At 33.2% G+C, this 17,207-nt stretch overlaps 2 protein-coding genes and 1 long non-coding RNA gene across 5 annotated transcripts; all 3 read right to left on the bottom strand.

Annotated features, from left to right (window-relative positions):
• Positions 1 to 7,413: 7,413 nt before the first annotated feature.
• Positions 7,414 to 8,482, bottom strand: LOC133801780 (7-dehydrocholesterol reductase-like). The gene is made up of 4 exons (XM_062240033.1): positions 8,414 to 8,482; positions 7,790 to 7,915; positions 7,622 to 7,686; positions 7,414 to 7,459 (listed from the first exon to the last, which is right to left on the bottom strand). The coding sequence occupies exons 1-4, from the start codon at positions 8,450 to 8,452 to the stop codon at positions 7,447 to 7,449; spliced, it is 243 nt and encodes an 80-aa protein (XP_062096017.1). The 5' UTR covers positions 8,453 to 8,482; the 3' UTR covers positions 7,414 to 7,446.
• A 21-nt stretch (positions 8,483 to 8,503) lies between these two features.
• LOC133801778 (long chain acyl-CoA synthetase 8-like) lies at positions 8,504 to 11,097 on the bottom strand. 3 transcript variants are annotated; one of them, XR_009876965.1, is made up of 4 exons: positions 10,150 to 11,097; positions 9,712 to 9,829; positions 8,884 to 8,966; positions 8,504 to 8,719 (listed from the first exon to the last, which is right to left on the bottom strand). XR_009876965.1 is itself a non-coding variant. In XM_062240032.1 (3 exons), exons 1-3 carry the CDS (start codon positions 10,272 to 10,274, stop codon positions 8,711 to 8,713), a joined length of 252 nt encoding a protein of 83 aa, XP_062096016.1. In that variant the 5' UTR covers positions 10,275 to 10,644; the 3' UTR covers positions 8,504 to 8,710. The 3 variants fall into 3 exon arrangements, 2 of the variants coding, with proteins under 2 accessions (XP_062096016.1, XP_062096014.1); XM_062240032.1 differs by lacking the exon at positions 8,884 to 8,966 and having other exon boundaries at positions 10,150 to 10,644; XM_062240030.1 differs by lacking the exons at positions 8,504 to 8,719; positions 8,884 to 8,966 and adding an exon at positions 8,976 to 9,438 and having other exon boundaries at positions 10,150 to 10,645.
• A 34-nt stretch (positions 11,098 to 11,131) lies between these two features.
• On the bottom strand, positions 11,132 to 12,320 carry LOC133801779 (uncharacterized). Its single transcript, XR_009876966.1, has 3 exons — positions 11,989 to 12,320; positions 11,747 to 11,902; positions 11,132 to 11,492 (listed from the first exon to the last, which is right to left on the bottom strand). It is a non-coding gene; the product is annotated as an uncharacterized LOC133801779 (long non-coding RNA).
• Positions 12,321 to 17,207: the final 4,887 nt, after the last annotated feature.

The raw sequence follows: 17,207 nt of genomic DNA, 5'->3' as shown, positions 1-17,207 counted from the left end.
GCATCCTACTCCTACACTAAGACTCGGCACTAATGGTTTGAAAAACAGATCAAAAAAGGAAGTGATCTGCTTTCTGAAAGAGAACTGTTTCGACTCCTGAAGGGCGGGAAAAAACCCAATTTTTTCACCTAGCTTAAAGATTGAATTTTTACGTCGATCTTATGCCCTAAGCCTATGATCCTTACTATCAAACTAAGTCCTAACCTATATAAAGCATAAAGGCGCCCTCTTACCAAGCAATGGAAGGTTTATGCAAAAAGATCCTCATAAAACCCTACTCAAGAACACAGAAATTATAGAACCTAGAAACGACATGCATGGCATAATGAAAAGATTAAAAAGAAAGTGATTACCTGGGCGAAGATGGAGATTCAGAAGAGAATGAAAAAGTTTGAGTCGGGGAGAACCTCGGCTAGGCGACTGACTGGTTTCTAAGCTCTGTACTCTGAAGGCAAAGTTCTTGAAGTTCTTGACAAAGATGGTAAGAAAAAAAAAATTATAAAGAGGAAAAATAAGGTATTTATGGGGACCGAGATATGGCCAAAAAGTAATAATCATTACTTCCCATTTTTCGAAACGTGGGGAAGTGTATAAGCCGTCGAATTGCCTTTTTTAAAACTGAAAAGGCTTGATTAGACATAATTATGTCACGGCTTTCAAAAACGCACGGGGATCCTGACAGACATCGTGGGGATATGAACGGTTGTTTCCTTAAAGTTTCTTTATTGCTGGTCGCACTAAACAAACTTGGGGGGCAAATGTTATCTCAAAAATCAGGCATGAATGGCATGGCATTTAGTACACGTGGCTGACATCTGGCAGAATTCGTGATCGACTATCGACCAAGAAGACATCTATTGTCACAACGTTCAATATCTTCATACGACCAGCCTGGTCGTACACATGCTATACGCAGAAAAGATCTTATGCAGTTATGATAGTATCCGAAATTATCTCCCATGATTTTCTGAGTATCCGATTATTTAGGAAATAATATCTGTAACAAATTAATGTAAATCCTCCTTGAGCCTATAAATAGAGGAGGAGGGCTCAAGGGAAAATGATCTTCTTCTTCTTTTTTGCTTTCTGATCACTAGAGATTAGAGTTATCCTATTTGACATATTGTCTTGTTCTTCAGAGGTTGGTGAAACTCATTGAACCCTAGTTCTTTGATCACTCCTTTGAATTCTATATCAATAACAACTCAAGTGGACGTAAGTTATTACCAGATTCCGGGGCCGAACCACTATAAACTCTTGTGTTCTTTATTATTTCGTCATCACATTCTTTCCAACGTGTTTGTCCGCATCAAGCAAATTTGACTCCGTGTCAGTTGGCCAAAATCAGGGTCAACAGTTTGAAATATAGTCGTTATGCTGCCCAAATTTTGTTAGAGTTAGTAAAATTAATAAAAGTTTAATAATTAATTAAATAAAATTTTAAGTATAATTAAAAAATACATCCAAAAAATAATTTTTAACTATAATTTAAATAAAATAAAATTACCAATCATAATAATTAATAATTAATTTTAACATTAATTGTTGACTGCGTTTTTAGCCAACGACGTGAGAACGTCAATAACGACAAGCCTTCAAGAGAAATAAAAATGACAACAGACGGTATAAACAAGAAAAGTAAATAACACAGGAGATTTTTATAGTGGTTCAACCCCGATTGTCGGTAATAGCCTAATCCACTTAGAGTTGTGATTTATAGATCCGTACTCAAGATCAGATGGACTGAGCCAACTGAGTTTCTTCAGTACAGATTGCAAAAATACAAGAATTCTCTCTTATTTCAGCACTTTCTCTCTCTAGAATAGACAGTCCCAATTTTCTCTCTCTAGAAAGAAGCAGCTCCAAAGACCCCTCTCTCATTCCATAAGCTCTCTATTTATATGCCTGGGATCCTCAACTGATATCCCTTTATGATAGGGATATTTTATTATATTTATTACATTTAAACATTCAAAATTAGAAATGTAACAAACCCCCCATTTTGTGGGAAGAATGAGAGATTCCCGCGTATGTTGTTGAAGCCGTCTCTGGGAATCTTGACTTAGTCTCCTCTAGCTAGTTGATCCACCTCCTACTGACCACTCATGCAAGTGTTGGTCGGACGTGCATGGTGGTAGGACATGCATGGTGGTAGGACATGTTTTCGTGGGTTGAACGTGCATGGTGGTAGGACATGCACTTCTCTCCTCTAACATGGCACTCCCCTCTAGCATGCCATGTTCCTCCTTGAACCAATCTCCTTGGCTTCTCCTCGGACCAAGGTGGTCCGAGGCAACCTCCTTGGCACCTCACCTTGGACAACATTGAGGCAACCTCCTTGGCACCTCACCTTGGACAACATTGAGGCAACCTCCTTTGCACCTTACCTTGGACAACATTGAGGCAACCTCCTCCATAACATCTCACCTTGGACAAGATCAAGGCATTCTCCTTTAACATCTTCCAAACATGTCCGATCGAACATTGTATAGGCTCTCCTTATCAAAATCTAAGTCTCCTTCCTCTTGCATGAGACTCCTCCTCCTTAGCTACTTACCTTGGACACGTTCGAGCCAACACTTAGGAAACCTTGGGAGGCTTGCCTCCTACACACCCTTGGGGTCTCTTAGGACCACATCCTCCTTGGGGTCTCCTAAGACCACTTTCTCCTTGGGGTCTCCTAAGACCACTCCCTTGAGGTCTCCTAGGACCACATCCTCCTTAGGGTCTCCTAAGACCACTCCCCTTAGCTCTCCTAGAATGCATTCTCCTTAGCCTCCTAGGATGCATTCTCCAATTTTTGGGTATAACATTAATATTAGATGTTTTGTAATTGAAAAAAGTTAAAAATATAAATGATTTAATAAAATATAATTAAGTAAATATAAATATAATAAAATTGTTATTAATTAAGTAAATAATCAAATACAAATTGAAGAATTTAATAAAAAATTACAAATTAAAATTAATGTATAATTAAATTAATTTTAAAATGAAAGTAATAAATAAGAAAATAATTAAAAAAATTGTAATAATTAATAATTAGCTACATTTTCTGTGGTAATTATAAATAAGGGATATTTGCGGCTAAAATACCCAAACTTACAACTTACTAACACTTAAATACCCAAACTGTTTTTTTGGTGGCAAAAGTACCAAAACGTTAAATTTACTTGCAATTAGAGGTACACAGTGTTAAATGTTAAAGTTGACTGGTCAAAGGACACGTAGCACTACATGATTGGTCCACATTGTTATTATTCTTAAAATATTTTTCAATTTAACAAAAAATAAAATTTACATTTTTTTCAAAAAAAAATTCAAACTTTTTTCAATTTAAGATTAAGTATCAAAAATACATTTTTTTAAATTTAATTTTTTATTGTTAATATCCTCAAATTTATTTATTATTATTATTATTATTATTATTATTATTATTATTAAAATCTTCCTATTTATCATTTTTCTACTTTTTTCAATTAAAGATTAAGTAATTTTGTTTAAAATCCAAGCAATAATTTAAGATTAAATTTTTTTTACTTAATCTTAAATTGATTAAAAGCAACAAATTTGATTTTTTTTTTTTTTTGAAAAAAATGAGAAAAAATTATTTTTTTGTTACTTTTAAATTGAAAAACAATAAATTTGATTTTTTTTTTTAAAATGAAAAATATAAAATGATATTTGTTTTGAAAAATTATTTAAAATAATAATGTGGACCAATCATGTGGTGCCATTTGATCGGTCAACTTTAACATTTAACACTGTATATCTCTAATTGCAAGTAAATTTCATGTTTGGGTACTTTTGCCACCAAAAAATCAATTGGGGTATTTAAGTGTTAGTAAGTTGTAAGTTTGGGTATTTTAGCCGCAAATATCCCTATAAATAATTATTTTTGCTAGAGATAGGATATTATTATCACTTAGTGATAATTAGGGAGACAAACAGTCATGAAATATTTTGACTATCATTTTCCTCATTTTAAGACAATTATTAATATTTTCTGAATTATTTTGCTTAAAGATGGCAAGCGATAGAAGCTGGATGAGTGCGAGGAATCGTTGGTCTCTGGAGTATAGAAATGGTGTTAAGGAGTTCTTTGAGATCGCTAAAAATTATTTGAACGACCGGGGTTTGGTTCGTTGTCCGTGCAAGAAATGTGGGAATGTTAAGTTCCAACCTATAAATGCAATTTCGATGCATTATATTAAACTTATAATATATAATATTTTGTTGTCACTGAAAAATTAAAAAACTAGAGCAAACATAAACTTAAACAAAAATAAATAAATATATTAATTAATAAAATAGAATATTTTAAATATATTTTATGATAATTTAAATAATTAAATAATAATAAAGGCATATATATATATCTTTTTTTTATCTTATAAATTTGTGTGATAATTTTTTTTTTATCAAATGATTAGAACTATTTTTCTTCATCAAATTTACCAAAGGACATTGTGAAATATATTAGAAACTAAAAATAGTTGATGCATGTATACTACTGTCTACACTATGATTGTTTCTATCCTTATTTTATTTCTATTATTATTTTCTTTTTAAAAATTATTGTATTTTATATATATGTCATGTAGTTATGTAAATATATATATTTATGTTAACGTTGTGTTTAGATGTCATATATGTAGAGATTATTGATATAAATATTTATATATACTATATAATTATAATTCATTCTATTATATATATATATTTAAAAAAAATAGTGAACCAATTTTTATTAAAATTATAGATATTGTTTCCAACTTTAAAACTAAACAAACGTGCAATGCACGTTGCTTCTACCTAATATATATATATGTATGTGCACTCTTAATGATTATTATACATGGATGGTTACTTTGATATTAACTATCGGATTAAGATCAATGGTCTATATTTATAGTTTTTAATTAAAATTTCTAAAAATAAATTGTGATTTTTTCAAATTTTTAGAAGAGTGACCTGATGACATGTCGGTCACATAATTATTAAATTAATGAATTAAAAAATCTTATCTGAACATTAAATAGGAAATTTGCATTATAAATAAACATTATATATGTAACTCATCACTTTGTTTAAAATCACAAAAAAGCAACATTAATATAAAATATATTAATCATGTTAGTACGTTAATATATATTATAATTAGTTCAGATTAAACTATCCTCCTCTCTCACTATTGCAACCTAATTATTCTTTTTAGCAAAACCATCTCAAACATTTTTAAAAAAAAAATAATAATAATAAGGATAAAAGTACTTTACTTTAATAGTGTCTATTAATTCTTTACATTTTAATACACAACAAGGAAAATGGGCTTTTACTTCGGTTTTTAAGCTTGATTTACTTCGGTTTTCGCTAAAATTCGCAACCGAAGTAGTTCGGAGCGAAGTAAAAAATAGCTAAAAACCGAAGTAGAAAGTGTATATACGCTAGCATCCTGGGCACTTTCTACTTCGGTTTTTAGGTAAAACCGAAGTAGAAAGTGGGGATTCTACTTCGGTTTTTAGGTAAAACCGAAGTAAAATGTACACTTTCTACTTCGGTTTTACGTAAGAACCGAAGTAAAAGGGGACTTTCTACTTCGGTTCTTAGGTAAAACCGAAGAAGAAAGTGTACATTTTACTTCGATTTTACCTAAAAACCGAAGTAGAAAGTGCCCGCATTTTTTATTTAATATATGTTTCTAATTATTTTTAAATGGATGGTTTCTATTTTTATATAAATATATATATATATTTTGGCCTGATTTTATTTAATTGATCTAATTAATATATATTTTTTTTGGCCTAATTATTTTTCAACAATTTAATTATATAATATTACAATTATATATATTTTTACAATTGAAATTGGTTAAGAATTTTTTTTGAATAAATATATGATAACTTTTATTAATTAAAAATGTTGTACATAAACATATAAAATACAAGTACTTAAGTAAGATAACTAGCCTTAACATTAATACATTTACAAAAGACTAAACTTACAACTAAACAAAAATAGGCTTACTGATAAATGTATGGTATCAATTTGGCTAACCATTCGTGTTGGATTGGCAAAAGGTCTGCAATCTCACAATATTGCGTCTTCCCACCAAACTGTAAAATTAATAAATATAAATTAATTTCATAGATTATCGATAGCAAATAAATTATAAAAAATGAACTTACTTTTTCTTTTAGGGTAGTCATTGCATTTGATGCCCGTACAAGATCTCTAATGTACTTCAAGACATAAAAACCACATTCACTACAAGAAAAAACAGTATTCATAACACTTAAAAAGTGCTATCTGGGACTATTGATAGCACTTCTGAAAATGCTAACGTAGCCCATGTTATTAAAAGTCCAGTCTTTTCTATAACATTTTTTCAATGTTATGTTCGGTGTTATCTTAAACTATTCAATAACACATTTTTAGATGCTATAATATTCAAATAATAACATTTAGATAGAGTTTTTTATTATAAATTTGAAATTTAATCTTGTATTTTTTTCATAACACTTTTCAACTGTTACATTTGATTATTTTAATAACATTTTTAGTTTGTTATATTATATAAACCATAACGATTTTTTACGCTTATAATATGCTTTTAAATCATAACATATAGTAATAAAATTTTAAATTTTATTTTGATAAGTATACTTATATGGTTTTTTTTAATTAAAAGATTTTCATTATTGTATTTTGATAAAAAAAATTCAAAATTAATCATAAAATGTAATTCTCAATAGATTGATAAACCATAAGTATTACATTAAACAATAACTAATTCAAACCATAAATGTGTCTACTTCATGAAATCTTAGTTCTAACTTAAGTTTGAAAGCATAACATAATAAAGTTTTATAATCTTGAACAATTTTTACTTCAAAAATGAAAAATAGAAACAAAACTTTATAGTAATTTTCCTAAACAAGAAAAGTTTTTGGTCATTGAAGATGAGAGAAATACAACATCCATAAAGTTGACCATTACAAAAACAACAATAACAACAACATGATACCAGCCTGCCATCATTTAATTTGGAAAGGCTGAATATACATGACATTCTCAACATAGAACAAACACTTGTGCAACATTTTCTCAGTAAATTCCGGGGATGACCCTGTACTGAACCTTCTCGCAGTACGATTTCCAGTATTTTCCATACCTACAATAACAATCACATGTCAAGATTTTATGCCTTTATCTGTATGAAAACGCGCAAACCATTATTCATTTCGTCTACTTATTTATTTTTCTCTACACTGGCATCGGTTTGTAAATTGTCTACACCTGTTGGACCAGAAACCACTAACATGATCAGAGTTTGTCTCTCCCATACAAGCAAATAAACTAGTAGCACTCGTAAGGTAAGTTACGTGGTTAAAAAGAGCTGGAATAGTCCAGAAAAATGCAGCTAATATTTCTGGGACATAGTGGTTATGAATGAAAGCTAATATTGCACAAGTGGCAGTTATATTTACATGGATCAGCTAAAATTACTTACTTGGATCAGCTAATATTTCTTCTTGGTTATGAACCCCCCGCATTCATAACCAAGAAGAAAAAAAAATCCAGTTAGTTCAGATTTACATGGCAGAGCCTGAAAACGTACCATCCCGAAGTTAAAAGAATGCTGCTTTTTGTTTCCCCAGTTGTGGTAGTGTAAGTGGCAGTTATCTGTGAAACAGAAAGGGAAGAATTATGCAGGATTTAGCAGCAGATATACAGAAAATTGTATGTATAATGAGAACCAAATAACGAGTTTCAGAGAACCATATACCTTTGATGGAGCTTTACCCCAAACCAAAGCTTTGCCATTTGTTCTGCGAAACTCTTGCCTTTGCCTATCACAGTCGTAGTTGATGTATATGCAAAGAATGCCTGCTACTAGGATGTAGAGTGCCAACTGTGACAAAGCAAAGTAGACAACTAAAATTAAGAATTAATTTAACAGGGACAATGGGAAAATAGGACAGAAAAGAAAGTATGGTTGGTTGCAAAAAAAATCAAGTCTACGCTCATCTCATGGGCTTGGCAGCTTACAAACAAAGTTACAAGCATTCAACTTTTGCATTTGGCTGGTAGAATAGATTTGCAGCTTCTAACTCAAATCTAGAATCAAATTGCCAATATACAGCTTTTACAAGCTAATAATAATATTACTGGTGTATACCAAGGGGAGTTAGCTCAAATGGGAAGACATGTGGTTTGCTTCCATAAGGTCTAAAGTTTGAATCCCACCAAGGTATCTACATAGCCATTGCTATAGTTTCCTACTCTCTAGTAATGCAGAAAAGTGTTCACATTTTGAAAAGGTTGAAAAACATTTTGGAACTGTTCCTGAACGAAAGCAGTAATATTACATTTTATTGACCAAATAAACTTAGAATAGAAAACTTTATACCTGAGTTCCAAGGTGTACGGGATGATTGACCAGGTACATGCCAGGAGAAGTATATATAGAAGGCACCCATACAAGTTCTAAGATTCTAAGATTTTCAAGTTCTTTGTCTCAAATGCAAGTCGAAGAGGACTCAACACAAGTTCTGCCACAGACCCCTCCAAAGTATTCCCAGCACTTGCCAAGACAGTGGAAATAGTTGCACTTATGCTCACTGGCTTAGCAACTGGAATAGCCTCGGCATCGTGAGGAACTGTTTGTGACTGGCTTTCCTCTGTTTCAGATTTTGCAGCTCCATCTTCAAGTGAACTGCAACAGAAAGAGATACCATACACAACAATTAAAGGACATCTTATTGTTACAGAGGATTTGATAAGTAAAGTTTTACATGTTAAAGATGTGCTACTTGACCTGATTGCATAAAAAAATCAACAGAAATTACACAAGAACAAGTTAAAGATTGTAACAGTTACATTAATCTTTAACCATGGAAAATAATCTTCTCGAAGGTGTCATTCCGACTTCTTTGGGGAAGCTAAGGCTCTTGCAAATGCTACTATTGAATGGGAATGCATTATCAGGAGAAATCCCCTCATCCTTATGAAACCTCACACAACTCTCAGTGCTTAATTTATCAGAAAACAATTTTAATGGAAGCATAACTCCAAATATTGTTGACTGCCAAAGGCTGCAGAAACTTGACCTTTCAAAAAATAATTGACTATATATGACTATATAATCCTATAAGTTTCTTTTTATGGGATCTCAATACTACATTGTATATATGTAAAGCCATTAATATTTCTCAAATTTGTAAATGATGGTAAACTCTTAACAGATGGACAGGACTTCTGTTCTGGGAGATGCCATCAATTATGTAAAACATCTGAAAGAACGAGTAAAGACACTAGAGGAACAACAAGAAATGAAAACCGAAAACCATAAACCAGTCATTTTGATGAAGAAATCTCTGCTATGTACTGTCGAAGATTCTTTGTCTGATAATGACATGGTTATGCAGCCACTGCCTGAAATTGAGGCCAGAGTTTCCAACAAGGATGTTTTGATAAGAATCTATTTTAAAAATAATAAGAAAAAAGTAATCATTCCTTTTAAATCGAAGTCAATAATATTAAGTGAACTGATCTAAAAGCATGTTGCTACATGCATTTTAATTTCTCATTAAGACCTGGCTAAAAGCAATCAATACAAAATATTATATAACCACTATGTCAAAAAGCAATCAATTGAATATTTATATTAGATGAAATTAACGCATAAATGATCAACTCTTAATATACCTTAATGTAGCAACAAGGAAGGGGTGGCCCTACACGGCCCACTGCTGTGTCATCTGCCTCAGAAAAAGCAGCTCCAGCAAAAGTTTCTATCAAGCCATATCCTTGGCCAATAGGAGCCCTATTTAAGCATAATCAACCAAAAAGAAAAGTATGCAATAATAAGCAATAGATACACATGAAATGAAAAATAACACGACCCATTGCAAGAATTTCACAGTGCATAGTTAGTCTAGCATGGAACTAAATATGGAAGTATTAGCATCTAAATGAATTTGGACGAGTGATTGTGTGCATATAAGTATGACATATAACTTCACATGTGGACACACTAATCTAGTAGAGTTTGTAATCCAATAATTTAACCTTTTAATCGTATTAAATAACAAGGTTAAACCTCAAATTCAATTATTGTAAATCTCAAGAATATGAAATAATTACCCCATGCAGATATTGATGAAGCGTTGAGAATCTGCAGATAAAGGAGCTCCACCACAGAGCATAAATCTAATATCTCCTCCAAGTACAGAGCGTATTTTCTTAAAGATGATTAAATCCCACAGCATTTTTTCCAGTCCCCAAGCCCCAAACCAGCTTCCTTCTACAGATCTGTTAATCAAGCTTTATGGCTGAGATGGGAAGTTAGGAAGACTGAATTATTTGTAGAAAAAATTTTGTGATGCTATAGGCTCTAACCATGAAATGAACTTATAAAGAACTTACAAGACAAAGTCACAAAAAGTAAACTTGGATGCTCTCAAGCAGTCAGTTGGATGCACAATATCAAGCCTCACAATATAATTCAAGATATATATATATATGTATATATACATGTATATAAGAGGCATTTACAAGAATTTGAACCTCACACCACTCACACAAGCAGTCACTTACAACTTGAGTTAGCCTCAAGTGGCATATATATATATATATAAGGAATAGTTTGCCCTTAGTCCCAGATAGGGGTTAGCCAAGGTAGAAACATCACAGTAAAAACAAAGCAAGTTTTCTCATTTTAGAAAGAATAGGAAATTAAGTGCCAAGGATTACACTGCATATGTAAATTGCTAAAAAAACGTATGTACTAGTTTATGGGATATATTTTTTTTATCCAACAGTTGGTAAAGAGGAAGTAAAGGGAAAAGCAGACATAAAGAGTAAAATGGGCAGTTTGGTTGGAGAGAAAAGAGTGAAAGAGCAAGAAAAGTGAGACCTGCAATTTTTCTTTCTCCAGAAATCCAGAAAAGGGGTGAGAACTTTTTGAAACAAGTGTAATACAATATTTCTATTTTGCCCTACATACTACAGTTACCCACATACCCCTCTATTACCTATATTCTATTATTTTACCACTTTACCCCTCATTCTAGTTGCTTCTTAGGATGCAGTTTTATACATAAGCCATTTAATGAAATGACTAGTGAACAATATAAGAACTCCCCACATGATTTCTATATACTCAACAGAATAAAATTCTACACACTTCCGTCAAAAAGTGTATTTTAGTAACAATGCATGCACAACATTTCTAGTCCCTTGATATGAAGAACCATATCTCATATCATATCTATACATGTATAGTGTATGTGAGAAAAGAGACATATTCTCTGTTTTTGTTTCCAATGCATTAAGCTCTGTTAAAAGGGACTTTGGAAGAGCTACTAAGTTTTGTTTCCAATGCATTAAGCTCTGTTAAAAGAGCATTGAAGCTCCAATCAGGTTCAGGGTCGGCAGCAATTCCCTCAACAGTTTGGGGACAACGAAGTTCCAACTTAACAGCTCCCCTAAACAAATCCAAATTGATCCCACAGATCAGAAACAACCCATGATATCAACAGCCATTTGCTTATACGATTTAAAAATCATAATTTTCAGTCAAAAAGAAAAGTGTCAAATTCGTATCTCTATTCCTAGATGATAATCAAACTATGAATTCCAATAAAAAAAAACTGCATTCTCTCTTTATAAATGTAACTGAATTACAGAAGAAAATTTAACCAAAATATGAACGATAGAAAGAATCAAGCTTGAAACTTACATTGCGTAAAACTTCAATTCGAAAAGCTTCGGTTCCCCCAAATAATAGGGTTTCCGCAATCCACTGTATAGTACCTCCCCTCGTTCGTGGCTCAAAACGCAATCACCAACACCGAGTTAGGGTTTTTGGTTTTTGACCGTTGACAGCAATACCACACTGGACGAAAGAGGTTGTTCAGTGATGGCCAAGCAAGCTGTTTTAGTCCCTTCTTGGATTAAAAAGAAAAGAGAGAGAGTACTCACCATGAGACAAGAGCAAAAGCTGGGCCTAGCCTCGCACTGAGAGAGAGCCTCCTCTGCTGGCTTGCGGACGATTTCGTCGCCACTCAATGAATCGGTCAAGAACGAGTATATCGCTGGGAGGTCCGATTTCGATAGCGTCATTACAAGCGAGCTTTCGAATCAGTGATTATCTGATATTAAATTGCAATCTTAAATTAAAAAAATACCTCACATAGACAAACGAGGTTAGAGTGCTCTTGCCTGGGTTTTTGCTTCCAGCAGGAGAAATGCCGTGAAGGAGAAGGAGCAGCAAGACTTGCATGAGGGAGAAGGGGGAGACTGAACAGCAAAAATCGCGTGAGGGAGAAGGAGCATCAAGAATCGTACAGATCGTGGTGATCCAGCGGCTGAATGGATTAGAGACATAGTGTGAGAGAGAGTGAGAGAAGGAAAGATAGTGGAGTCTGAAAGAGAGGGGCAGAGGAGGCAAATGGGTTAGACAAAATTTTCATTAGGCGCTTCTTTCTTTTTTAATTGGCGCCTAAATTGGCTGTGAAAAAAAATTAAACGTGTATTAATAACGTTTTTTAATAAGTGCTATTTTTTACTGTAATATATACTCAAAATTGTTGTAGTGATTTATGACTTTGTGGTTGTCTTGGACATGTAACATTGAATATCTTTGTGGGATTGCTGAGTAATGCATTGGAAGAAGCTCTATAATATGCACTATTTAAAAAGAAAATTATTAACAAAAGTTATTAAAATTTAGTAACATGTAATATTTGTTGCATATTAAGAAATATTTTAAAAAATTTAAAACTTACCTCATTATCATTGAATCAATTTCTTCTGGACGTTTGTGTGATTTCAATGGATCTAAGAACACGATTTTTCCTTTTGGCATAGCAATCACCAACATCCAATGTTCCCTAAAATAAGAAGCGTATGTTAAGTAAAATAATTAAATTTTTAATATATGACTAATCAAATAAAAAAAATTTACACTATTTCTTACCGTATGTTCCAAGGTATAAAGTAAAGTTGACCAACTCTATCCATGGTCATCAACCAATTCGCCAAGTCAATGGTTGATCGCTCTACATCGTTAACATTATTAATGCTAAGACGTTCAATGTCATAAAACTTGTAATAGACACGCTGATTTGGAAATAGAGACTCCCAAATGCATCTGCAAAATTTTCTTTAGTGTTAAATATTTTGAAAAATTTCGGCAGAGTTTCCCCTATAAATAGGACTTCCCAAACCTGTAAACATTCAATGTCTATGAAAATTTTCAACAGATCACAGAGCAGTACTCATAACTGATTCTAAATTCCTATCATTCCAAAGAATTAGTTTAAGGGATACCTTAATCCGAATATCATTGCTGAGCCTCCAATCATATGCAAGGTAGCAACTTGTTCCACATCCTCTGAAGTTAGGAATATTGACTCGCGATTCATGAAAGTTGGGTCCACTGGAATGGAGACGACTGAGTTTATTCCTTTAACTCTGCAAAATTCTCTCACCATAAACTGAAGGCTAACATGGATGCGATTCATGATGTGATCGGCAAACGGTTGGCCTTCGGTCAGAGTGTTTTCTGGATTGATGTGAGACCCAGCTGATGACAGATGCGGGCTAGTCATAGGAGGTTTTGACATATCCTTGGATGAACTTTTTGACATAGGAGGTTTCTTTCTTAGAGGACCCTACACAACATCAAGTTAAAATAATATTAAAATACTGGACGAACAAATATTTTAATAGGTAACAAATTAAAGAATTCGTTTATACCTGGTCAGTCATAATTAAATCTTTTGGCCAAGGAAGAAATGTGTCATAAGTATCTCGAACATATTGTATCTCCCCAACAAAACATGGGATTTCAGCATCCTCTTGTAACATTTTGGTGACTCGCACCCTCGCATATTCGTCTGTCAGTTGAACACCATGAATAGTCAGTGGACCCACCCCATCAATGATAACACCCTCTGCCACCACATTATGAATATTATCCGAACAAAGTAACACATCCTGCATGTACGGTGTGTCATCCTGCATGTGCGGTGTGTGGTATTCTTCGTCGCTCTGCTCGTCATCATTGTCGTGTTCATCCATATCATCTAACCCACCTGCTTGTTTAGCTTTTTCCTCCTCTAAAGCTTTAAGTTCTGCTTTGAGCCACGCAATTTCTGCATCTTTCTTACTAACAACATCAGCCATTTCTGTTGCTATTTTTGGTTTTCTTCCAAAGACGGATGAAATCTTCGCAAACGACCTACAATAATCAACCAAATTTATTTTAAAACTAAAATATTATAGAATTAAGTTAAATGCAACAAATAAAAAATAATATCATACCCAAGTGCTCTAACACGCCCTGGGTGCTCAGGTGTCCCTAAAGCTTGCGTTAATATGTCATTCCGACCCTTTGCAATGATTTCTCCACTACTAACTTTTTCTTTCAGCTCATTCTGTGGAACAAACCAGTGGTCACTTATATTAGTGACTTATAAGAACTTTATCATTCCTAAATTACTTTAAAATACTTGCTTGAAACCACTTACAATTCTTGCTTCAATTTGTTTGTCCAAATCTGTAACAAGAACCTTCCTCTTTTCTCGTGCTCTTATCCATACTTGGTACCGTTCTACATCTGCCACACCTAGTTCAGTTTTCTACAACATACAACAATTAATTAAAGTTTGTGAGTGCAATATTCTTCATAACAAGTTGACAGTTATAAAATAGTGATGCGAATTACTTACCAGGTCCTCTCTAACATTGGCAAGCCCTCTACGAGATGTACGATGCCTCGAAGTATATTTGAGAGCTCTTTCACGTTGTGCTTCCCGCAAAGCCTACATTAAATAGGTAACAATAAGTTTTTAAGCAATTATTAGTATTTCAAAACTAATAAATCATATACATAATAGATATACACAATAGTACCATAAACTCAGGAGATAAACGGTGGCTAACAAATGTCCTCCAATCTTCTAGGTCAAGTTCTGGATATTTCTTAGGAAGGATTTGGAGTTCATCTATCAGACCGTCTTCTGCCAAAGGGAAGATGTAGTCACTAGTGATGTTGGTCTTAAAATCTCTCATCATTCTTCCCGCACTTTTCATTAATTCTGGTTTCCAATTTTCTGGAATGTTAAAGGCACCCTGAAATAGAAAGAAAATGATTAATGAAATGCAAAGTAATTCATGAAAATGATCAATATATTAAAGTAATTAAAATATTCATAAAATATTTTCTTACATATACATCCTCCCATATTCTATTCTTCAATTCTTGTGGGACTTGTCTCCAATCCTTATAATTGAGAGAGACCGTTCTCCTAGTTTTAACTCCAAGGTACGATTGCATCTCACTATATGCTTTCCCTATAGGTTGACCTTTATCATTAAACTGAATATTTCTCTTTATTCCCTTAGCTTTTTTATTATTGATATTGTTCTTCTTTGTTGGGCCTCGCCTATTTGGTGTGTTCTCCCCTTCAGAAATTGTCATCTGCACATAAACAAGAATTAACGTTACAATTATGACATAAATAAATACATATTTAACATAAAAATGAATACATTACTCACTGGACACATTTTCTTTTCTTTTTTCTTTTCTTGGTTGATCCACAATCTACCCATATTCCGTCTCTAATATCATTTCTAATATATTCCCCATCATCATCAACTTCATGGAAATCATGGATTTTCTCAACTTGCTCATGTATTGGTTGTCCAACAATAAAATTGTCATGGAACAAATCATCGTTTTCTTCGTCATTTTCATCTTCTATAAACTGCATTTCTGGGGTTCGTAAAACAACTGACCATTTATCATCAGCAGGATCAGTTATGTAAAACACTTGTTTTGCTTGGGTAGCCATGATGAAAGGATCATTCTTGTGACCTTTCTTACTTAAATCAACCAAAGTGAATCCAAGTTCATCAATTCTAACCCCAACATTGTTGTCCACCCAAGAACACTTGAGCAGAGGAATTTGAAATAAGGAATAATCAAGCTCCCATATTTCTTCAACAACCCCATAATATGCCATAGTACCAGCAATTGGATTATTGTCTTTTGCACTAGCGAAATGCACTGCTTCTGCCACAATACTTACTCCACTATTTTGAACCATTCGAGCATCATCTCATGACTTTGTGTGAAATCGTTTTCCTCCAACAATGTAAGCATTGTGCTTTATTACATGAACACTTGGTCCAAATGATATGCATTTTAACTCTGTCGACACTCCATGGTTTTCTTCTCCCAACCTTGCTAGAATAATATTTTTCAACCATCGACTAAATGTTTTATTGTGCTCATCTATAATCCATTTCTGTTTATTTTTAACCTTGTTGGGAATCATTGATTGTAATAACTCCATGTGCTCACTACAATACAAAATACAACATATTAAAATTTCAATTATACATAAAAATGAGTATAATGTTTATTAAATCTATAACTTACGTTATATAGGGTTGAACTTCGGGATTGTTTTCCAACACAACTAAATGAGCTTGATCTAATTCTGCACGAGATATGGTCACTACTGTTCCTTTCCCTCGTAATCCTCTATCAACTCCATCCGAGTTATTCCGTGGTTTGCTAATTCCGATTGTGTCGATTCCAACCATGTACTCTGAACAAAATTCCACAGCTTCTTCAGCTAAATAACACTCAACCATACAAGCTTCAGGGCGATGGTGATTACGTACATATCCTTTCAACACCTCATATTCCTTTCAAATGGATACATCCATCTCGCCCAAACTGGCCCACACAACTTGGCTTCTCTTACTAAATGGACCATCAAATGTATCATGATGTCAAAAAATGATGGTGGAAAATATTTTTCAAGCTTGCATAAGGTTTCAACTATTTCATCATGCAATGCATTCAACTTCTTCATTTCCAATTCTTTTCCGCATAGTTGATTAAAGAAGATGCACACACTTGTCACACTATCTCTAACTCTTTTTGGTAAAACTGACCAAATGGCAATTGGAAGTAATTGTTGCATTAATATATGACAATCATGTGATTTCATTCCAATTAACTTCAAATCTTCCATAGACACCAAGTTTCGAACATTCGATGAGTAACCATCAGGCACTTTCATCCCTGCCAATGATTGACATACGGCTTGCTTCTCTTCTTTAGACAATGTAAAACAAGCAGGAGGCAAATATGTGCGAGCCCCCTTTTCTTCAGGTGC

The sequence above is a fragment of the Humulus lupulus genome, chromosome 9 (assembly GCF_963169125.1).
Source record: "Humulus lupulus chromosome 9, drHumLupu1.1, whole genome shotgun sequence".
Lineage (NCBI taxonomy): Eukaryota > Viridiplantae > Streptophyta > Magnoliopsida > Rosales > Cannabaceae > Humulus > Humulus lupulus.
The sequence above is the reverse complement of the archived record's forward strand: the minus strand, read 5'-3'. Positions and strand labels throughout refer to the sequence as shown.